We start from the raw sequence: 25,001 nt of genomic DNA, 5'->3' as shown, positions 1-25,001 counted from the left end.
CTAAAAAAAATGCAATTAAAATCACAATATCAAAATGTATTTCTGTGCAGACATGCTACGTAATTCGGAAAAAACAACCTTTTGGTACGTTGTCCACAATAGACACTTTTGTCGTGTTGACAAAATAGTTAGTTCTTCTGTCTGCATTGCCCACATATAATATCACTCTAAGTTGCGGGTCATTAATTCAGAGTTGTCATCAGTGGTAAAATATGAAGTATGGCTTTCATTATGTACCTGCATGGGAACGTTCATGCCATTATAGAGCTTATTTCTCTCTTTGCTCATCTATATACAGGATCAGAATGAGCGCAGCTATCGAATTGTTAAAACGACATCCCGCGGTGCAGATATCAAAGGTCTCAACCCACTAACGACCTACGTCTTTCACGTGCGGGCCAGGACTGCAGCGGGATATGGAGAGTTCAGTGCACCTTTTGAGTTTTCAACAAACACAGGTAAGTCACTTACTATTCATTTTTTCCATACATAAATTGTGCGCTTTTCACTGGAGTATGCAGAACCTTTCTACTGAATTGAAACAGACTCCTGTTCCTGTCTCTTCATATGTTAATTAGAGTTATGCAGATGTATTCTGCCCAGATCCTTCCTCCTACATGACAGCTTTGCTAATACTAAGGTGTGGATTGCCTGTTTACTGTTGTTTACAAGAGTGTGACAAGCATAAAACATAGCAACTCTGCAAATAAATATGCAGCATAGCTCTGGGATGAAATTAAATGATGCAAAAAGAGAAAGAGCAATCATTTGACAGTCAGCAGAGCACTGGATGGAAAAAACGAAACACTTGTTTTGGTTGCAGTCAAAGAAATTGCAAGTAGTGAAGCTGACCATAGTGCCCTCTGAGGGAGTAAGTACTTTTACTGAAAAGTCTATCATCCCAGAAGATTGGCGAAGGCTTGAAGTTGGTAGATTGAAAGAATCATTTGTCACGCAGAATAATATCGCTAAGGTTCATTAGGTAGATATGGTACCAAATATCGTCTTACATAATGGGACTAATTACGATATCAGAAGGATCACAACTGACCGATGGTCGGTTGCTGTCCTTCCGACATCTACTCCTGCGGTCCGTCCGCCGCATTATGGTGCGGCGGGAGGGCATATCAGGCAAAGGGACTGTCTGCCGCGCTCCTGACGGGCTCAGCCTGTCGGTGCGCCAGAAGGCACCATAATCTCTGAATGATGGAGGAGCCAGGCTTGGCTACGCCATCGGGATTATGATGGCACTTTCCGACAGCCATTTCATGTCAGCCTTTCCGACATTAAAGGGCTGTCGGAAAGTGTCTTTGGGGGCCTCTAGCAGGGCCTCTTCACTCCTGGCCCTCCGCAATGGGCTGGGGGGCACCTTTAGTGCCCCCCTTAACATCCCTACACACTGTGCCTGCCACATGGTGCAGGGATGTTTACAAACATCCATTTGTCAATAGAAGCTTGTGCTATTGGCCTTTTCTGCCCGCAGCACAAGCTTCCATTGACAAATGGATGTTTGTGACTGCCCTATGGGCGGTCGCATTGTAATACTGCGGTTGGAACCACTGACCTACGGTCGGGAATTTCCTTTCCACAATGGTGTTAGATGGATGTAAATCCTCCCGGCATCATAATTAGGCCCTATATTATGTCCTAAATGTTATCTACAAAAATCTCTCTCCATTGGAGTTAATAATAGAAATACTGCACCCAATGAATGGGATGAATTTTTGTAAACAAAATTTATCACATGATATTTATGATGGATAATATTTCTGTCTAGGTAATTCTAACATAATACAATTGGGTAACAATGATCATCAAGTTTCTTTGAATATTTTAGGGTCATGCAGATTTCGGCCCAAGCAGCATCTTTCATGATCATTTGAGAGTGATCTTTTCATGCAGTCTTCGAATTTTAGCCAGACATAATCTAAATAGCTTCCTAACATTTTCACTAAAATGTACAACTTAGCTTGTGAATTGAAGGAAAATAAACTGCGCCCTCTCATATGGATTCCAGTCTCATACAACTTGACCATCCACAATACTGTACAACATGCTGTGCCACAGTTTTAAGCAGCTTTCTTGTAGATGGTTTCATACAAATTCTGATGGATGGTTTCCATTAACGCACTACGCTTTCAATGGATATCAGTAATTAGAAGTGCTTTGTGCATTTTTACGACGGCTTACAGAAGAGAATGCAATAATAGTGCACCTCCATTGTGGTGTCTCTTCCTGGTTGTGGAGATTGTCATAGTTTGTGGGCCTATAGGGGATACAGGGCTCACTGCAGGGGTGCAGTCATTTATGCGATGTGACCTGCGTTGTCTACTTTGCAAAAGTAACCCATATATTTTGGAGAATCCGATGGCCTGCACACAGTGCTGCCTTCTTGCAAGTGATTCTCACAAATACTGTTGTCACAATTCAGGGAATGGCAACAGCCACGTAAGTCCTGTCCATGGGAATCAGGTCACTGTACACCCTGTGTCACCTTCCCTCAGGCATTATCTGGAGTGACAAAACACAAAACAGTGCCACTCCTTCAACAGAGGAAGCCATTGGAAAGCACATGCTCACACCCAGGACATGGTGGCTTTCACCTTCAGAATATTCGGCTATATACGGGCAGAGCAGCCCTTATGCCAGTCGAACCTGGGCATTCAGTATATACCCAAAACAATAGTTAACCTGGAATCCATTTATACGAACATTGCAGGGTAGCCACAAGGTTGTGATTGGATCAACGAATCAGGAGGTATGAGTGTTCCAGTGGCACCTAAAATGTGATAGATAAATTGTACTCACTCAGTTGTGCTTGCAGCCAAGCGGTGTCGGCGTGGGCCATTGATGTGCGTTTCGACCCCGTGGGTCGGTTAGTAGGAGACAAATGCCCTCTGAATCTTGAATATTTCCAGGGTAAAGCCAGTGCAGAATACAGGCGGCTGTCACTATATCCAGAAGTGAATCCCCTTAGAGGAAAGGGGGCGAAGTGCACAGCTGGGCTAGAGGTAGGCTCCTAGCCCAAGATAGCTTACTTTTTATCTGCAGCCACTTTCACTTCACAGAGAGGGAATCTTAACAAAGTTACTAGCATTTAGTCTCCATATACCTGTTTTTAAAGTTTAAAGTTGTGTTTGGAAGCTGTCACTGCCCCTTTAGGTGACTGAAGACATTTTTAGGGCCCTTCGTGATAGGTTGTTGTTGTATGGCAACACTCCCTCTCACTGTTCCAGCAAAGCTTTTCATTGCGCAAAGAAGCACTGCGGCAGAACACAGTGAGCGCCAGGGAACATGCTGCGAATATTACTCTTTAATAATCCTCATTACTCATGTTGAAGGAAAGGCTCATACGGTTTGAAGCGTGCTTTGCGCGATTATCAGTCAAAATTGTGCCGCAGTACGTAACACGGCTCATTCACCTGAGGCTCATTGAGCATGCCTTGAATGTCATGTCTATGCACCCCATCAAACATGTTGAATGGACCCAAAGGATGATCTGTGAGACACTTATATTTAACAGCCACTCAGGGGATAGATTGGGGTGCCCTGCGTCAGGTGAATGTTGTAAATAACTGCAGTCCTGGAAGGTGCATTCTACAACTCCCAGCTTTTGTTGATTTTTACACTTAAACACAGACAGAAAATCTGCATTCTTTTATCAGTATTTAATGTTAAAAGTCAAAATGCAGGAATAAGAGGTTCTCTCTATGCTGTCAATCATGACTGCCATGTCTAAAAAAAGGGTTGAATATCAGCACACATGCACCTTTGTGTGTTCTGCTATGCTAACCTGTAATGGTTGGGGCATATGTAGCTGCTTATGGTGTTAGACTAGAAAGACACTATCTGGGAGTTGACATTTGTTTACTGTATATGAAAAGTTGCAGTTTGCACCATCGCTTTTCCACATACCCCAGAATGCATATGAATAAATGGCGACCGAATGAGACGAAAAATGCAAATGGACAGAGAGCGAAATGTTGGGAAATGCATAGCCTAAAACCTGTAGCCAAAATGGTGAATGATATGGTGACTGACTGACTTTCCTCTGCTTGCAGTTCCCTCCGCCATGATTGGCGACGGTGCCAATCCCACGGTGCTCCTGGTCTCGGTGGCTGGCAGCGTTGTCCTCGTGGTCATTCTCATCGCCGCCTTCGTCATCAGCAGGAGGTAAGAGTCTTCCTGTTCTCGGCCTTTCATGCCCGCTGTTTTTTGTCTCCGCCGACAATGCCAAATTCTTTGATTAGCATCTAACACCAGCGTTTGCATGACAAGGCCCAGTCCTCGGGCCTTTGATCTTCCCAGGGCTGTTACCACAACGCCTGTAAAGCGCCGACGATAGCGCCTGCAGGACTCGCCATTCACATGTTAAGTTGACGATAAACACGGAGAGCTACACTCATTGGTTGATAACTTTGTCTTCACTGTGTCCTTCGAAACTAGCACGTTCCTATGGAAGCAAATGCATGCATCTCTGTTTACTGTGCCTTGACTGTGTTTGCTTTATTACCACTGGTTTCCATCTTAATAGCTCGCACGTGTTCTCCCATGCAATATTTGGTGTAAATACAGTATGGCGACTTGCCACAAGTAGTATGTTTGTTTCCTGGCATCGCCCAAGATTGTAAAAAGACAGTATGCATGATTCACATTTGTTTCTTATATACCCCAGATTTGGTACTGACATATTTGAATTTGCAACAGTAACTAACACTTGCTTGATAAAAAAAAAAAACGTTCTAATTAGTAACACTTACTAATAAAAAAAACTTTGGGAATCGGGTGTTAGCAAGGTAAAGAGATGCTGCCTTTCCCCGATTTTAGCAAATTCCCGGTGTTATCTGACTACACACGTATACTTCTGCCAGAAGAATTCACAGTGAGGTATATTTTTGGGTAGGAACAAAATAGTTCAGATGTTTGTCCCAGTGTTAAAATATATTTAAATTTCTTCGCCATCTTTACCAGTGCCTCTCCTAGCTGCCTGTGGCTCAGTATAGTTTGGGGGTTCGAGCAGCAGCAGGGAAAGACACGTTGGAGATCTGATTTCTCTTTACAGTTGACACGGACGAGCAAAGCTAGCACTGTGACCACAAAGCTTGTACTGCTTGGCATCTGGGCCTCTGTTGATACTGCGTGTGATTCACCTGTTCGCTTTCCCACCTGGGTGCCTGCCTTGATTCCTCCATTGCCATCTCTCCATAAATTTGTGCCATGCAAGTGCTTGATGGACTGTGCTTGATGTGTCTTGGCACTCGATAGTATACAGCAAGGATAGCTGGATCTGGTGGCTCAGTGGACTAATACTTCCACTGCAGGGGCCTGTGTTCGACCTCATTGTCACAGGTTCAAATCCCAGCGGGTCCACTGAGCCTTTCATCCTTCTGAGGTCGATAAAATGAGTACCAATGAGTTGGGTAACAATAAACATCTGTTATTCAGCGCCAAGATACCTATGGGTTAACGTGATACATGTTATGTTTATGTTAAGGATGCTTTGTGCCTAGTGGTTGGCATTTAGTGGACTGGGTCAAGCTATTTTCCAGCTCACGATCCACCTATCTTTTGGTATTGTACCTGAATATCAACTAAATATTGTCTGACAGAAAAGTTATGTCCTTTATTCCGTTTACAAAAATCACAAGCATATCTCCCTCTTGAAGTTAATAACAAATAAAATGTACACCCAACAGAGTGATATATTTTTAAACGATATTTAGGTCATGAAATTTCTGTTGGATGATATATTCTGGCATACAACCCTTGTTTTAAGTGAATACAGCACCCTTATTATATTTTGGGGCGAGAAACAATGCGTGTTACCAACCAACAGATGTATGTCGTTACAACGCATGCTATTACAACGCATGCCTTTACGACGCAACTTTTACAAGGCAAGTCGTTACAACGACTTGCGTTGGGGGTGCTGGATAGTGAATAGTTTAATTTACTATTCCAACTCCAGTCCCTGTGGATGGTAGGGAAGGTGTTGGATAGTAAATTAAAACTATTCCCTATCCTGGAGCGCCCCCCAGCGCAATGCGTTGTAATGACTTGCGTTGTAATGGTTGCGTTGTAATGGTAGTGCGTTGTAACAGTTGCGCTGTAAAGGATGTTTCCCCCAACCAAGAGGGGATACTGCGCAGGCCTTGGCAGAAGTTGGGGTGCTTGCTTTTCGGTACTTGCGTACCCACATCAGTGTGCATTCAAGACAACAGGAAACAGCACAATCATCAGCACAGTTATGACATTTGCTCTAGAGATTTTCTGGGGGCGATGTGCTGCATGCGCTCCAGCTGGCGGGAAGAAAGAGCCCATATGGAACAGCAGTACTGGAAGACAGGCATATGAAAAGTGATTGCAGCAGAAAATAGCCTTGTCAGGCGCCGCGACTTAATTTCCTCTCTACTTTTATCGATTGGCTGATTATTTAGCGTGGCATGAATAGAAGGAAGCATCGGATTTGTAATTATGAGTTGCCACCGTAGAGAACTGAGTGGCTGTGTGGCCGGGGCAGACCGTCCCCCCGCCCAGCTTCCTCCATAACGAGAATGTCACTTCCCGTGGCTGATAAACACTGCCTGCTGATTGGCCCTCCATGGATCACTTTTCAGAAAATGAAGTGTCAGCCCTTTGCCCTAGTATTGATTCGACTTTGGCACTGGCTATAAAGCTGTCGGAGATGTGCACCATGAGCCAGGTAGGCTGCTATGGCCCACACCGGCTGCCTGCTTAGTTATCACAGTGTGAAGGTGTTTAAATTGGACAGATCAGGAACAGATGGGAAAGCATGTGGGCGGGAGAAAGAGATGGGGATGGCCACTGTGCTTCTGGGAACAGAGGTAAAGGTTATCGAGGCGTTGATGGGTTCAAATGCATCCACTCTGAAAATAAATGAGTTTCTTCGAGATAGAATGTCTCGAAAAGAGCGAAAAATGTCTAATTTCCTCCAAGCTTTATCTTGTGATATACAAATGCTCACACAGCAAGGTGCAGTTTGAGCAGACAGAATGCAAGGAGTTGTCAGGAGCAATATTGTGCATTTTACCATCTTACCATCGACTGCTATTGTGATGCCGACATAGGTAGGATTCTGTCCCACACCATTGGGTCCAGTCGTCACCACATCAAATCATAGTTAATGTTCATTGTGCTCTTTGTAAAAAGCTTTGGGCCTGGAAATCACATTACAGAATAGGGGGATATTACCTGAAAATCGACCCCAATGAAGGAACTTTGTTTAGACTGCGTTGCTCTGGGTCGGATCTCTCTGCTGTACTTTCTTAGCTGGCCTCTTTAGCCAACCTTCAAAACAAGTATGTGGTCACTGAAAAGATATTTTTTTAGACTGTTCTTATTGCACCCATTTACAAGAAATTCTGTTTTGATGAAGGCTTTAACTAATAATTTCCCTTTAAACACCATATACAAATTCACTCCCGCAATTTCTAAGTGTTGTGAAGAATAGGATTTTAAATTACCCAGAGTAATAGAACTCAGTTTACTAGGCTCTGAAGAATTGAACGCTGAGTTGCTTTTGTTTGTATTCAAACTTGTGACTTCCAGATCACAACAGATGTCAGTGATGTGTGTTATCTCACTGAGTCATCAATGATACCTAAATTAATAAAAAGCGAGTGTAAGAAATGAGGTGGATGCTTCGAAGTGCACACTTGAGTTGTCACATGTGTGGATTGGATCGCTGCGGGTATCATTTCCCCATGCTGCAAAAAGCCAAAATTGTGCAAAAAACGGAAATTTAAATTCAAATATATAAACAAACCCACTGTAACTTACCGGATTAGGCCAATTTTGCCCCATCTTTACATTGTACCAAAATTATTCAAATGATATATTTACATACAGAGGCTTTCGCGCAGCCCTCTTCATCCATCGGTCTATTGTTGTGTCATTCACATTTTTCTTTTGTCCACTACAGCATTGGTAAATGGGTCAACCCTCTGCAGGAATTGGCTAACTTCAGTCTGAGTGACGTCGTTCTCCCTTTCATAATGAGCACGTCTACACAAAAAGTAGTACCCTTCATTGCCCTTGCTTACGATGGCAGTGTGTTTAATTTGAGACGGTGGTTGCAGGTGGAGCCCACTGGCACACATTTTTGTGGACCAGCAGTTTTTTATCTTCATCAGACTTTCCCCCAGGACAACAGACAGAAAAGCAGAAAAGGGGAAGAGAAGAAGAGAAAGATATCAAAATAGCAACAAAGGGAACAAACATTAGCAAAGCCAATAGTTTTTGCCTATGCAAAATCAGTTGGCTTTGTCAATGTTTTTTTACATGTTGCACAGCAGAGCGTTGCAAAGCAGCCAGAAGGAGTTGGTGAGGGAAATACAACCAAGAGCTGGAATTAAGTATGGGATGGCAGAGACATGCACTCAATGAAAGTGCATGTTGAAAAGTAGCAAAGGAGTACTTGCAGGAGTTTGTGGCCAGTGGAAGGACACTGACCGCAGAGAGGATACTGTACTCGGTCCATGCTCTACAGCAAGGACAATCATAAAGCCCAAGAGAGTGTCAGAGGAGAGGAGGAGGTGCTGACCAATGGGAAGCAATGAAACAAGAGTTACGTGGGAGCCAAAAAATGGGAAGTAAAAGTAAGTAGTGCCTGGCTCTAAGCCCCATTTAAGATTTTTTTTTCTAAATTATAAGGGATTTCACAAGCACAGAGTCAGCGCTAAGCGTGCGAAACCTAAAAAGCAGTGATGACAGAACAAACATCAAGAGTGATATAAACGTAAGGAGTGTCTGGTGGCGGATAAAAGAGGCTTGACATGAAATCAAAACTACACAGTCTTGTTAGTCTGCACCTCTGATATTCGTAGCGTCGTCTGTGGGCTTCTGCGCACTTAGGGGCCCATTAGGATGGCAGGCGGTAGCCACCACTGACTGGCCTGGCGGGGGCAAACCGCCCGCCATCCGTCCCAGAATGACCCCCCACCATATTAGTATGGCTGGGGGGTCCGCGGCGGACGGAAACACTGTCCGCCGCTTTTCTGCCACGGTCGCCTTGCGGCCGGGGCAGAAAGGGGTTTATATGGTGGCGGTGTCTATCAGACACCGCCAGCCATATTAGCATGGGCTGTGGGAGATGCGTCCATTGCCGCCACGGAAAGGCAGGCGGTCTTCACTTTGGGGGCCCAGGATGGCCCCCATGGTGAAGGCGAGGTAGGGGGTGCACATGGGGGTTACCTGTGGTACCCCCCTGCATTTGCATCCACAATGCGGGAGGCACTGCGCGGTGCCTGCCGCTTTGTGTATGCAAATGCATCACAAGCATTTTTAGCATTGTGGCTGGTGGTGCTCAGAGCACCGCCCGCCACAATGTTAAACATGCATGATGCGCCCGCCAATGTGGCGGGCGCAGCTAATATCCCCTATGGGACACCCGCCCTTATGACGGGCGGCCCCTTCCCCCGATGGGATGGCGGGAGGACTAAGTCCGCCCGTCATCCTAATGACCCGCTTTGTTTTTTACAAAGTAAGCCCTGGGTGAAACGCGTGGGTCTCCTCACATGCAGGACCGAAGCAGGAATCTCAGCCCGGGAGGATCCAGTTCCCCGGCCTCTCCTGCATTCTCTGAGCAGGGTCTCGGATACAATCTCTTCATGCTCTTTGCCTCGTTGGCAGCTTGTAAAACAAACTTTAAACACTTTTTGAAAGGATTAAATGGAATGGAATCGGATCGCTTTAGTGAATTGCTTTCCGTAATTAAAGGCTGAATTTCTACAAGGCCTTTTTCCCCACTTATTTTTAGGTTTAATATATTGCGTCTCTTTTCCACCCTACTGGGACTGGCAGAGTCCAACACTCTAAAAACCTGTGTGTGCGCAGAGCTCGCATTCTTCATTCTTCCCTTTGTGTGTGCGTCTGCATAGGGAGCAGCAGGTTCCGCGCGCACACACTGCGCCACAACAATGCGCGCGCATACCTCCCATTGTGGCGGTGCGGGGGACGCCTGGAGGAGAAGCTCGCGCCAGCCCGCACCTCCCAGCCTCACCTGGAGCTGTGAACGCATCACTGGCCCTCCCTCCCTCCACACCTCCTCGCCGCCCAACCTGCCACAAAGGTTTCCTTCTGAGGGCAGGTGAGCCTCCAGTGCCGCTCTGCTGGCCGGCGACAATGCCCACCCCCTGCCAAGTATGCGGAGAATAAAGGCCCCCTGAGCATCCTCTGCCCGGGACAATGCACGCCCCAGTGCCCTCGCTGAGCGGTGGGAGGGGCAGGCAGCAGGGGACAAAGGGGGCAATTACAGGCCAGCGCTTCACCGGGAAGGTGTCATTAAAGGTGAGAGAGCGCAAACTGACTTAAATGTATGAGTACATCACACTTACCTGTAGTAAGCACAAATCATGAGGAGAAATGCCATGAGTGCTAATAGTATCTGCAATGATATTCTAAATGTATAGCTAATATAGAGATTTAAGTAGAAGTGGAACTAATACAGAAATGTGTGACATTATATGATTTTATTAAATGTGATTATTCCTGAATCCATGTCGTGTAGCTGCTAAAACATAAGATGGTATGTGGTTAAAAGCAGAACGTGGTAGGCCTCAGGGCCAGAGCTGGAGGGAAAGGGAAGGTGGTTCTTTTCACGACACAGATTGTATTAATGTTTTGGTCATTGCATTAAATAGGCCATGATATATAGAGATGTTTACTAAATAATAGAATAAGAGTATTAACATGCTTTAATTAAATAAAGAAGTTGAATGCTATAATCATAATGAGAAATATTGTAGGCCTGAAATGTTTTAGCATTGATTTATACGTACATGTCTGGGCTGAGAAATGTTGCAAGCCTTTTTAGAAGCCTATGAGAGTTGGGTTCTTGGCTGCAGATATCTGTCTGCACAGGAAAAGGGGGGATCCAATTATAAATGAATGAATAGAGGTCTGTTCAGTAGACGGCCCAGACATGGAGGAGGGTTCTGGAATGTTTAAGGGGTATCAGCGGGCCGGAGAAGAGTCTGAGAAGCAAGGTCAACTCTAACGTATGAGGCCCAATACAAAGCATCATGGAAAAAGCCAGAAGCTACACCACGTGAGGGGCGTCTCGCAAGGGGCGTCTCAAATGTTGTTGACTGTTTTGTATTAGGGACAGCACCCCTGGGTGGAGTTAGAGCAGAGACCTGAGGACCCTTTAGAGAGCGGATGGGTAGGCAGAGAGGGGTCATGACTGGAGAACTATAGGTTTTCACCAAGAGACTTAGAGTGGGTGACTTCCCTTGGGGGTCATTCACTGCTGACACCTTTGTTAGGTTGGGATTTGGTTAAGTAGGGATACCATCTAGAGCAGGGTAGGGACAGCCTAACCTTTGCGTTTTCCTCCAACCTAAATGAAGGAGAGATATGCGTCAATGCTGATAGCTTTATTATTCTTAGAACTTGTGTTAGTGATTTCTGTTGCTCGTCTGAGGGCTTTTCGAGAGCACATGTATGTAATTGGACCTGTGTATCTCGTGAATCTCATTCTGAGATGCCTGTATTTGCAGCTTATCATATCTTTACAATAAACTTTTGAAAGCTAGAAGTTGTTTGTGGTCTTTGGGAGCAGAGTCCTTTATTGGGTGAACTAACTTGGAAATAGGTGCACTTTCTTTCCTCACAGACAGGCAACAAAGGTTCAGTCGACCAGATCGAGGTTCGGATCAATAGATATAAGGTATCGATCAAAATCTCGCCCTTTCAGTTGGTAGCAGAGGATGGTTGCCTTCTTGAGGACGGTGACCTAGGCCAGGTTAGCTTACCCCAAGGCCCCTAGAGATCGATGATTGGAAGAACAGCCCGCCGAAGAAGATCCGGATGACGTGAGACAGAAAAAGCAGCAGTATCGGTCGAGAGTGAGTATAAAGGGTTATGCGTGTTAGATTGCGGTGTTTTGTATTGTATCTATGTTGTAATGTCTGGCGGAGTTGAATGTCTGTAGAGTGACTGTGGAACAGGTTGTGAGCGCGCGCAACCGGTGGAAATCTTAAGTTCAAGGAGAGCTTAAGTGGTTCGGGTGTATCGGACACCCAGAGTAATTGTCAACTAGTGTGAAGGGGGTCATGAGGTACCATTGATCACCCGAGAGACCGAGATAGGGGGAACGTAAGAGTGAGTGCGTGAGTAACGGACGCTGGTCGGAAGTTACTGTGTGTGTAAGCAACCTATCAGAGAGACGATAGACATCTCGTCAGTTGTGTTGACAATTACAGATAGACTGTGGACGTACAGTCGAGAGAAGTGACCGCTTGGTTGGAAGTAGTCATTTTTCGGTGTATGAATGGGACGCATGCATAACCGGGAGACGAGTTGAGAAAGGAGGGGTGCTGCTGCGAAGCGGAGAAAAGTGACGTCAGAAAGTGTCGCGACGTGATTGGCCGACAGGAGAAAGACCGCGCTGTGATAGGCCAGCTAGCAAAGACGTCAGACAGGGTCGCGACGTGATTGGCCGACCGGAGAAAGACCGCGCTGCGATAGGCCAAGCTAGCAAAGCCGCGACAGGATTGGTGGATTGTCATCAGGAAGTAAACAGAGTAGCGAGGCTGGATATTGTGCGCATAATTATGAAGTGTTTTAAATGGCTGAAAGCGGTGTTTAAAAGAGAGAAGCGGGGATCGTATGAAGGGGAAGAAGCCCCGCCGGAGGGTACGCCAGCTCGTTATATGGCAGTGAATGTTGGGCTGCATACGATCCTTTGGATATCAGAGTGGAGTAAGATTACTGAAGGAAATGAGGAACTGACGTTCCCGAAGTACGGGACGTTCAGATTAGAGGTGTTACATCGATTAAAATCAGTCATGACCTCAATGAGACCCTTGCCTAGACCAACCCAGTTTGAAGCTCTTGATGCATGGATTAGGGCAGCGCATGAAAAGAATATGAACAGACGACAAGAAAGGGTGAAACGATCGGTAAGGGCAGTGCAGGATGCCAGGTGGGATGCGGATGCTAAAAGATGGAGAGTGCATAACATGGAAGTAAATAAACTGTACCCAGTGTTAGAGGCGCCAGTAAATAAAAGTCCCCTGGAAGAAGATGATGAGAGCGAAACAGAGGACAGCCTGATAAACAGATTATTGACAGACAGGCCACCCCCGTATAATAGAGCAGGGGGAGAGGTCGAGAATAGTGAAGGAGGAAAGGGGGGCAATGCAGGAGAGCATAGACCGCTTCCCAGTTCAGAGTGGGATCCTGAGCCAAAGACAGAGCTGTCCCAGCCTAGTCAGGTGCAACAGGTAGTCGGGAGGTTTGTGGTACAAAGAGCGCCGGAAACGGAAAGCGCCACATCCTACCCATTACCAGATGCACTACAGGTACCTGTTACCATAGGTCCTATAATATCGATATATGACCAAGAGAGAGCAAGAGGGGAAGAACGGGTACGGAAGGACAGAGAAAGAGCAGAGAAGGCAAGAAGGAACGATACGATCAATTCCCCAAGCCAGATGCCGATACCCAGAGAGTGGAGCACCCCGATGCACACAGCAGGGGACCCAGGAGGAGATCCTGGGGGCCCTAGATGGCCAATGGATCTGAGAAGATCTGGACGAAAATCCTTTCAAGAGCTAAATGAGTACATGAAGCAGTGGGATGAGGCAGTGAAGGCTCAAAAGAACATCATAGCTGCAGAAGCAGAAAGGGAAAGTCAGGACAGCAGAGCACGGACTCACTGCGGGGCTGGGGAGAGTAGCCCGGAGTGGGACTGTAGAGGGAGTAGGGGAGTCACCCATTGGGCCCGGAGTGGAGGTAGAACAGACCTGGAAAACGGGGGCCCCGGGAGTGGAGGGGTGGCGCGCCCAATACTCAGTGAAGGGGAGAGGAGAGCGCAAGAGTACAGAAACAGCTTTAAATGTCCACACTGTGTGCCCGGCACCAGAGAACTGAATGGGAGTTGTGAGAGGTCGCACCATAGTCCCTGTGATGACGGAAATGAGCGCAGCCCAGGGAATATGGGGAACCAGGAAGGATCGTATCGGGTACTGAGCAATACGAGGCAAAGAGAGAGTAGCGAGCAGAGGGAAAATAACAGAGAGGTGTGTGGTGAGAGGAGAGAAGAAGAAGAGAGTGGGCAGAGCAAGAGTGGGGGTAACAGGCCCGTGTTCCATCACCTTCCTAGATCGGATGGCCGAGCATGGGACCTGGAGAGATGGGAGCGAGGGAGACCACCCATTAACTCTCCCGAGCCCAAACGCAGAGCTCGAAGTTGGGATGGTAGGGAGACCAGTGAGCCCCCTTCAAAAGACATATTGCGAGCTGAGATAAAAGCCAAGAGACTCGATGTCGCCAGCTTAAGGTCAGATCTGGATGACATGGTAGATGGTACCCTGCCTTTAGAAAGAATGGAAATGTATGAACAGGATGAAATTCTGTACATGGCAAAGGACATTACTCGAAAAGCGAGAGCAGTCCATGAGAAGTTAGTCGAACTAGCAGGCAAATATATGGTGGACTTGTCAAGAACCAAAGCATTACAGGGTAACCACAGGCTACATTACACAGATCGAGACCTAGATGAGAGGAGAACGATTGGGCTGAAAACGCACATAAGGGAACTGATTGCTGGAATAAGGACATGGAGGGCACTAGATAAGTGGGAAGAGAGGTGGTCCAAGAAAGGGACCGGCAGGAGAAGCATGATTGGTATGACACCAGGACAGCAGGGAATAGAAGCTTACCCTTTGCGTGAAGTTGCAAATGGGAACTATGTCCATGTCCCTTGGAGTAGGGGAGATTTAGCTGCTTTTACCACCTCTTTCCCCAAATTACGTGAAAACCCAGTGGAGTGGTACAAGCAAGTGGAGAGATTTGTAAAAATCTCAAAGGTCCTTTGGATAGATCTGAACACGCTGTTTGACATTGTAGTACCAGGCGATCTGTGGACAGCATGCAAGGTTAGCGCTGAGTGGCCCACAACGGAGCCAGAGAGAGATGCCAAGACTAATGGGCCGTCCGAGATTGTGATGGCAAAATTCGAGAGAGTGATGAATTGGCTGAAAGAGAAAGTGCCAATGCAAGACATAGATTGGGTCAGAATAGACCGAACAAGACAGGAACCCAAAGAGACAGTTCACGAATATTACGAGAGATTGCTGAAGGCGTTTAAACAGTATAGCGGCTTGGATGTAATGGATCCAAAAGACATAGGGCAATTTGTGTCCAAGTTCGTCCTGGGACTGAGACCGGATATTAGTTTAATGATTCAGCAACACTCGATTTGTTGGCAAACTAAACCCCTAGACGAAATACTGAGATATGCCAGGTACTGCTGTGATGAGATAGACTCTAAGGCTAAGAAACTAAAAGAAAAGTTGATGGTGGTACAGATGCAGGCAGCAGGAAAGGGGGGGCCGCAGCAACAGCAGCAAGGAACAGGTACAGGAGGAAAGAAGCAGTACAGTCAGAATAAGGGTAATGAGGAGAGTTCCACCTTTAGACCCAGAATAGATATAGCTGCCTTGAAGAAAACGACTAGGTGCCACCAGTGCAACGAGGTGGGGCATTGGAAACGCGAGTGTCCCTACAATGTAGAGATAGGAGAACAAGAGATAGAGGAGGAAGAGGTCCAAAGCGCGCCTACAAGAGGGGTAACGCCATACCAAGGAAAGGTGCTCAAAGGGGGGGGGGCTCCTCCCCGAGCCCAGTTCCCGCAACCTCCTCGAGTAGGGAGTATGGGTAAGACCTATAGACAAATGCCCCTGTTTGTGGAAGGGGAAGAGTGCTATTATGTGGACCCATTAACCGGACAGAGAGTGGAAAGAGAAGACTGCACCCTCGGGGCAGCCTTGGAGGTGGACCAGAGGGGACCCTATGTTGAAGCAGAAGTAGCAGGGTGCCCTACGACATTTCTGGTGGACACAGGAGCCACTAGGTCCACGATCAGATCAGCTGCAGTTCCAGACCTGCCCATGTCTGGAGAGACCATACAGGTGGTAGGGGTCGCAAACAGGAGAATAACCAGCCAATTGACAGAACCGGTACAGGTGAAAATAGGGAAGTACAGCGATGAGCACCAGTTTGTGGTTTGCGATTCAAGTCCTGTGTGTCTGCTAGGAAGAGACCTGTTGTGTAAATTGAATTGTACTATATACTGTACACCTCAGGGAGTGGAGGTATTGACCAATGATGATGACGCAGATTTCAAAGTTGCAAACTCAAGAATATGCGTGGAGCTGTACCCTACTTTAACAGTAGATGAGCTCCCCTGGGACTTGAGAGAGACAGTGGCACCAGAAGTATGGGATTTCACTGGGGAAGAGATTGGATTGGTCAAAGGGGTGGACCCAGTGAAAATTGTAGTGAAACCGCATGCTGAGTTCCCAAGAACACCCCAATATAAATTGACTCCAGAAACGATTGCAGGCATAAAACCCGTGATCGAGTCCATGATTAAACAGGGAATACTGAAAGAAATCGTGGGTAGTCCATGCAACTCCCCGATTATGGGTCTGCAGAAACCAAATGGGAAATTTCGGATAGTGCAGGACCTTCGAAAGATTAATAACATAGTCGTTTCATGTTGTCCAGTGGTACCGAATCCATCAGTGATACTGTTTCAGATTCCATTCCAAGCTGAGTGGTTCACTGTGATCGATCTTTGTCAGGCTTTCTTTTCGATCCCTCTGGACGAAGAAAGCCATTTTCTTTTCGCATTTAAGCTGGAAAATCGCGTCTTAACATGGTGTCGTATCCCTCAGGGGTATACAGAGAGCCCATCGATCTTTAACCAGCTTCTGAAGAAAAATCTTGAAAGTCTAGTGCTGCCCCAGAAGTCAGTTCTGGTCCAGTACATAGACGACCTCCTTGTGGCGTCAGAAACAGAAGAAGCTTGCAGGGAAGACTCCATTGCTTTGTTAAATCACCTAGCTGCCAACGGGCACAAGGTGTCCCCGGGAAAATTGCAGTACTGCCTGACAGAAGTGCAGTATTTGGGACACAGAATAGAGAAAGGCAAACGAAAGGTGTCACCAGACAGGATAGAGGCGATCATGAAAATGAATGCGCCTAAGACACAGAGAGAGGTCAGGATGTTCCTAGGGATGGTGGGTTATTGCCGACAGTGGATCGTGAACTTTTCACTGAAAGCAAAGCCCTTGCAAAAACTGACGCACAAAGAGGTGAGTGATCCGGTACCATGGGACAAAGACTGTTTGATGGCGTTCTTACAGCTGCGAGAGGACCTGTGTCGTGCTCCGGCATTGGGAATGCCTGATTACAATAGACAATTTTTTCTTTACTGTTGTGAGAGAGAAGGGTGCGCGTTGTCTGTGTTGGTCCAAATCCATGGGAATGCCCGTAGACCAGTTGCTTATTTCTCGGCTACTTTAGACCCAGTAGCCGCAGCGTTGCCCGGATGTCTCAAATCCGTTGCTGCAACAGGTGTCAGCATTGAGAGATGTGAAAATATCGTCATGGGGCACCCGTTAGAGGTGTGCGTGCCCCATTCTGTTGAACTGTTGATGACCAGGACCAAAACACAGCATCTGACCAATAGCAGGCTCACGCGCTATGAGCAAGTTATTCTTGCTGCAGAGAATGTGACCCTCAAGAGATGCTCTGTTTTGAACCCTGCTACCTTGATGCCACTTCCAAATGATATTGAAGATGATGATGAATATACAGACCATGACTGCCTTGATGTGACTGAACTATGCACCAAACCCAGACCCGACATCGTAGATGAGCCACTGACTGACCCAGATGAAATTTTCTTTGTCGATGGCTCATGTGTAAGAGACGAAGTTGGGCAGTTGAGAGCAGCTTATGCTGTTTGTACAATTACTGGAGTTGTGGAAGCTGGGTGCCTGGAAGGAGTACACTCCGCTCAGGTAGCCGAGATTATTGCCCTGACACGTGCTTGCTTGGCAAGCAATCAAATTCGAGTCACCATATACACCGACAGCCAATATGGTTATGGGGTAGTTCATGATTACGGGCAGTTATGGTCTCAAAGAGGCTTCATGACCTCTTCAGGCTCTCCCATTCGCAATGGAGAGTTTGTGCGCTTGTTGTTAGAGGCGTTGCAATGCCCAGCAAGTATCGCAGTTGTAAAGTGCACCGCACATACCAGAAATGAGGACTTTGTTTCGAAAGGCAATAGATATGCTGATGAAGTTGCGCGGTATTGCGCGGAACAAGGTTACTCTTTCACAGAGGTGGAAGTGGGTGGAATAAGTGTAAGAACTGAATTAGCCATGATACTGGAAACTGTTGATACTTGGGATGAACTGTCAACCATGCAAGAAAATGCTCCTGATTCTGAAAAAGAAACATGGGAAAAGGCAGGATGTGTAATGGGTGAGACCCATTTTTGGGTCTCAGCAGACGGCAGAGCAGTGTTGCCCAATGAAATGGTGAGTCCAATGGCTAGACTCATACATGGTCCCGTACACTTAGGGAGAGATGCTATGCTGAGAGTGTTTAGACAAACTTGGTACAATCCTAAGTTTAGAATAGCAGCAGAAGCAGTGTGCCAGCGTTGTGTGACCTGCCAGCAGCTGAACGTAGGGAAAAGAACACCAGTTGCACTAAGTCACATAGGAAGGTCTGGAGGTCCATTCAATCGAATGCAGATAGATTTCATTGAAATGCCAAGGTGCAACCGCCTCCGCTATGTCCTGGTGGTTGTTTGTGTGTTCTCCAGATGGGTTGAGGCATACCCTACACGTAGGTGCGACACCCTCACAGTGGCCAAGTTACTGCTTAGGGAAATCATTCCGCGCTTCGGGGTGCCGGCCTTTTTGGAATCAGATAGGGGAACACATTTTAACAGCGAGCTTGTGAAGATGGTTTGTGTAGCGCTAAATATTGACCAGAAGTTGCATTGCAGTTACCGACCAGAAGCCTCAGGAATTGTGGAGCAGATCAATGGCACGATCAAGGCCAGAATAGCCAAAGTTTGTTCCTCAACGACCCTGAGTTGGCCTGACGCCCTGCCATTGGTTCTCATGAGCCTTCGTAGTACCCCAGACAGAAGGACAGGGTTGTCACCACATGAGGTGTTAATGGGGAGAGCAATGAGGCTGCCATCCGTCCCAGCTACTGCACTGTTAAATATCACAGATGATATGATCCTGGACTATTGTAAGGGGCTGTCTGACGCCATTCGTTCTGTGTCCCTTCAGGTGCAGGCTGCCGAGGTTCCAGCGTGCCAGGGCCCGTGCCATGACCTGTACCCTGGGGACTGGATCCTGGTGAAAAAACATGTGAGAAGAAGCTGCTTGGATATTCGTTGGCGTGGGCCCTTCCAGATCATCCTGATCACGAACACAGCTGTGAAGGTGGGAGGCCTGCCCAATTGGATCCACGCGTCACATACGCGAAGGGTTCCAGCACCTCTGGAAGAAACAGCTCCTCTCTCGGATAGACGTCCAGCAGAGGACCGAGAAGCCATAGAGGGGGCTAGCCAAGCTGTAGAGGTGCCAGCGGAAGCAGGGAACGAGTCTGACCAAGCTGAGGACGGTCAGTACAACAGCGAAACAGAAGACGCTACAGAAGGAGAAAGTAGCTGGGAGTACGAGTCAGACCCTGACAGGTCTGAGAGAGAACGAGAACAGACAAGAAGGAGAAGGAGTAGAAGGGCACGTGGAGAAGCTAATTGGCCGCAAAGAAGGAGCTCTAGCCTGAGGTCAACTCCAGAGTTAACCCTTCCTCCGATATCAGAAGACTCAGACCCGGAAGAAGGTGCTCAGGGCGCTGAAGCACCGGACCGAAGAAGGTCAAGAAGAGTGCGTGTGCCTAACAGAAGATACTCCACACCTGAGTGGACATATCTGGCGACAAATGTCTGTGAAACCGGAGACGGGGAGGATCCGAGCGGTGGTGGTGTCCAGTTCTGAGCCCATTATCACCGTGGAAATAAGACTGTTGGTACCCGGTGTCGAACAAGAAGGGTCACTAACATTCATGCTCCCTAGACCTCCCCGCCTCAGCAAGTTAAAACACATGTTCCTTACAGAATTGCAATTCCCCGACTTTGGTACAACGATAACAGCACATGAAGAGCACAATCTTCGTTTGGAAATACTGAACTATGCTATTGAAGCTGCAACCACAAACCTGATAGTAGACTGTTAAAGGACTTTGTAAATAGAGCAAGCAGAAAAAGAAGATTACCTAGCGCCCAGGAAGCAGAGAATTTTAGGGAACTTCCCTTGAGTTGATGGAGAAGGGCTAGGGTTGTCTTTATTGAACTGTTAAAGAACTTTTGCGAAGAAGGTTGTCAGCCTCCAGTTGTGTGGATTCGAAAGACAAAAGGATTAAAAGAGACTGTAAAAGAACGAGAGGAAAAGAACTTTTTGCTAAGATAAGAGAGAGCCATATTGTCTGACGAAATGGAGGCCGGCACCCAGAACCGCAGAGCTAAATGTATAATAGGTACACTAATAGTAGGAGTGATAATATTAATAGCTTTAGTGGTAACAATTTCTTATGTAAAGGGACATGAGGAAGAGGTAAAGGTAACTGATGTGAATTCTGTAAAAACGCTTACACCTACTGTTGCTGGTGAGAAAAGGGAAAACACTCAAGAGAAAGCGTTATTGGCTGCAGAAGCCCGCAGGTTACACGTAGATGAGTCCCAAGGAGACTTTAGGTCAAATGCTTATGCTAAACTCTTATATGAATACGTGGATGCCATGGAGGTTAAGGATTGTTATGTCTGCATGCAGTTGCCGGCATCTGTAGATGAGGGTATTAGATACCATCACCTCCCTCTGACATATGGCATTACATGTAGCTTATTGCTTAGTATATTTTATGAGAGAGATAGTTTTGAATACTATTTCTCCAATTATGATTCAGTGTTGCCAGAAGTCCCAAATTATAAGCAGATGAACAAATGGGACTACTGGAAGAGTGAAGACAGATTGGCCAAGTTCTTCATTCCTTGGATTACCTTAGATACTTCACATGCCCGTAGAAATAACCTGACATGCAAGGTGTCAGAAGTCGAGAAGAAGTTCATAGGGCAGGTGGATGATCGTTACAGGAGACAAAAGATTTTGAAAAAATCAGGACAATGGAAAACAGATTGGACCGAGGAAGAGAAGTCACACAAGAGAAAGGGTAGTAGTGGTCCAATAGCTTTAGATAAAACGCAGAGAGGAAAGCTATGTCTTCACCGAGCCAAAACTTATTATGAAAATGTATACGTTGGAGAAGTAGACTGTGAACATGCTTTCAATCTAGAGTACTATACTAAAGATTTCCTGAAGGGAATGCAAGTGATTCCAAATGTGTATTTTGTATGTGGAAGAAATGCCTACGTGAGACTACCTGACAACTGGTATGGATCATGTTACTTGGCAATTGTCTTCCCCAAAATATATCATGCACAAGACTTAGTGATCATTGAGGGCAAGACATCTTCGAGGGGAAGGAGAGATGTAGGAGATGCAGAAATGGTTGGAGATGTCTTTGGAGCTATGTTCCCTCTTTTGGGAGTAATCCTTAATGATGTTAAAATTAGACGACTGGCAACAGTTGTCGACAGGTTGTCTGCCAGCACAGCTCAGTCCTTAATGCTGGTAGAAGGAGAGATGCAATCGATAAGGGCTATGGTTCTTCAAAACCGTCTTGCGTTAGATGTCCTACTAGCAAAAGAGGGCGGAGTCTGTAAGGCTTTGAAGGTCCAGGAATGCTGCACTTACATTCCAGACAATTCGAAGCCCCTTGAGAAAGTTATTAGGAACATAACTAATATTCACAAGGAGATCGAAGACTTGAGTAGAGAAAATGTCTGGGAAAAGGTGGGCCACGGAATGAGTACAGTTGGAGGGTGGTTTTCCACCTTAGGAAAAAGCTTTGTGTGGTATATTCTAAAGCCTATCATCATAATATTGATCTGTGGGATTATATTGTGGGGATTGGTGAGGGTATTCAAATGGTACAGAGCAAGAAGGTCAGAAAGGGCCCAAAGAGAACAGCTGCAGAGATTGGCTGCCATACAAGATAATCAGTACAGGAGCCTGAGGGTTCTGGAAGCGCAGAGAATGCCAGCAATAACTGCAGTTTAAATGTTAGTGATGACCCCGAGAGGTCATCAAAGGGGGGAACTGAGAGAGCGCAAACTGACTTAAATGTATGAGTACATCACACTTACCTGTAGTAAGCACAAATCATGAGGAGAAATGCCATGAGTGCTAATAGTATCTGCAATGATATTCTAAATGTATAGCTAATATAGAGATTTAAGTAGAAGTGGAACTAATACAGAAATGTGTGACATTATATGATTTTATTAAATGTGATTATTCCTGAATCCATGTCGTGTAGCTGCTAAAACATAAGATGGTATGTGGTTAAAAGCAGAACGTGGTAGGCCTCAGGGCCAGAGCTGGAGGGAAAGGGAAGGTGGTTCTTTTCACGACACAGATTGTATTAATGTTTTGGTCATTGCATTAAATAGGCCATGATATATAGAGATGTTTACTAAATAATAGAATAAGAGTATTAACATGCTTTAATTAAATAAAGAAGTTGAATGCTATAATCATAATGAGAAATATTGTAGGCCTGAAATGTTTTAGCATTGATTTATACGTACATGTCTGGGCTGAGAAATGTTGCAAGCCTTTTTAGAAGCCTATGAGAGTTGGGTTCTTGGCTGCAGATATCTGTCTGCACAGGAAAAGGGGGGATCCAATTATAAATGAATGAATAGAGGTCTGTTCAGTAGACGGCCCAGACATGGAGGAGGGTTCTGGAATGTTTAAGGGGTATCAGCGGGCCGGAGAAGAGTCTGAGAAGCAAGGTCAACTCTAACGTATGAGGCCCAATACAAAGCATCATGGAAAAAGCCAGAAGCTACACCACGTGAGGGGCGTCTCGCAAGGGGCGTCTCAAATGTTGTTGACTGTTTTGTATTAGGGACAGCACCCCTGGGTGGAGTTAGAGCAGAGACCTGAGGACCCTTTAGAGAGCGGATGGGTAGGCAGAGAGGGGTCATGACTGGAGAACTATAGGTTTTCACCAAGAGACTTAGAGTGGGTGACTTCCCTTGGGGGTCATTCACTGCTGACACCTTTGTTAGGTTGGGATTTGGTTAAGTAGGGATACCATCTAGAGCAGGGTAGGGACAGCCTAACCTTTGCGTTTTCCTCCAACCTAAATGAAGGAGAGATATGCGTCAATGCTGATAGCTTTATTATTCTTAGAACTTGTGTTAGTGATTTCTGTTGCTCGTCTGAGGGCTTTTCGAGAGCACATGTATGTAATTGGACCTGTGTATCTCGTGAATCTCATTCTGAGATGCCTGTATTTGCAGCTTATCATATCTTTACAATAAACTTTTGAAAGCTAGAAGTTGTTTGTGGTCTTTGGGAGCAGAGTCCTTTATTGGGTGAACTAACTTGGAAATAGGTGCACTTTCTTTCCTCACAGACAGGCAACAAAGGTTCAGTCGACCAGATCGAGGTTCGGATCAATAGATATAAGGTATCGATCAAAATCTCGCCCTTTCAAAGGCTAATAAGCAGAATGGGTATAAGGACAGTCATTAGTGGGTTACTTTCCGTAGACTGATTTCTAAACTCATTTCGGGTTTTGTCACAGAAAGAAAACAATTGCATTACACAATCTGCCAGTGTCTCAGCATGCGGTCTGTCTTTTATCTGTACTTCAGTGAATCACGCCTTGTCACACTACTTTTGGCGATGGTTACGGTTTTTGCTGCCCGCCATTTTATCTAGGCCTCTCGCTTGATAATATGACAACGTCCCTCAGAGAAACTGAAATTCGGAAATGTATAAGCAATTCAGCCAGGTCTGGTCTGACTCTCGTGCGTATCCGTCATTTAAGGGATTTTAAATCGATGTACCTTTCTGTTCACAGGCGCAGCAAGTACAGCAAGGCGAAGCAGGAAGCTGATGAAGAGAAGCACATGAGTCAAGGTATCCCTTATCTCTGCCACCTGGGTTATCTGATCAAAGCTGCTGTGAATGACTTGAAACACTCGCCCGTGCAATTTTTTGGCATCATAGTCAGGGCCACTGGAATTATGCGGCAGGGGAGCATCAAAGTGTGCAGCAAGGTTGACTAAATTATGTGGCAAGAAAAGGGAAATTGTGCAGCATAATGTAGCATACTTTTTGATAGTATTGATTCATTATTTTATCATTTTTACTCATGGTAATACTGTCTAGGCAAAAATGTCACCTCATTAGTGTCAGTTTAACAACTAAATATAAAAATAAGTAAATGAAAGATGGCCAGTTGACATTTGGGAACGGCCTTTCACTACATGTGAACACAGGTTGCCACATTTCTAGTATCTTTTGATCCGTTTTAGCTAGAAACTATTTTTTTGGGGGGAAAAAATCTGCAGATTATGCAGCAGGTTGATAGTTTATGTTCCAAATGCAGCAAATCCGCAAATATGCGAAAAAAGCAGTGGCCTCAGAGTCTCATAATTCCAGTGGCCCTGACCATAGTCAATAATGGTGGCTTCTTGCCCGTAGGTTCAGGGACTCTGTTTGTTATTGCCCCTGCACAGTTGACTTGGCTTTGTAAATTCTTGGCATTGTAGTAGGGCGGTTGATATATGCTTGTGTTTTGCTGTGAGTATAAGAGGTTCCACTCAGCGATTCAAGTGAGAGGCAAAAAGTGGGGGGTTTCTAAAAGGGGCATCTCCTACGTAAGTAAAGGCATGGGTTAAACATATAAGCTACATTTTTGTGATTGCTGTTGTGTGCCACCAGACCGGTATTTTGGTACAAGAGTAAGTAAAGCATGTGAAATATAAACAGAAACTAAATAGCTGACATGGATCACCTTAACATTGTTTACATTAACTGTTCAGAAATCTATCAGTGTTATCTGCCAGTAAAGATAAGGACATAAATATAAGATCTCTTGACTGGGGTTAAATGTATGGTTTATTCAGCATTTCTTTCCTCATTTGTTTGAGTTTTATTTAACTACTAGCAGGGTGAGACCTGGAGGATCCTGGCCCACTTAAAACCCTTGTTCAACTGAGTGTCGATAGTTTATAC

General features: G+C 45.9%; 1 protein-coding gene across 1 annotated transcript in view; it reads left to right on the top strand.

Annotated features, from left to right (window-relative positions):
* The window catches only part of EPHA4 (EPH receptor A4), a 154,864-nt gene that overhangs the window by 105,730 nt on the left and 24,133 nt on the right, over window positions 1–25,001 (top strand). Inside the window, exons 7-9 of the mRNA XM_078666463.1 lie at window positions 299–458; window positions 4,062–4,173; window positions 23,842–23,900. Of these exons, the coding sequence (XP_078522589.1) occupies window positions 299–458; window positions 4,062–4,173; window positions 23,842–23,900 (331 nt within the window). The remainder of the gene's footprint in view (window positions 1–298; window positions 459–4,061; window positions 4,174–23,841; window positions 23,901–25,001) is intronic.

Source organism: Lissotriton helveticus, chromosome 11, assembly GCF_964261635.1.
Source record: "Lissotriton helveticus chromosome 11, aLisHel1.1, whole genome shotgun sequence".
NCBI lineage: Eukaryota > Metazoa > Chordata > Amphibia > Caudata > Salamandridae > Lissotriton > Lissotriton helveticus.
This window is presented reverse-complemented; position numbering and strand designations above follow the sequence as displayed.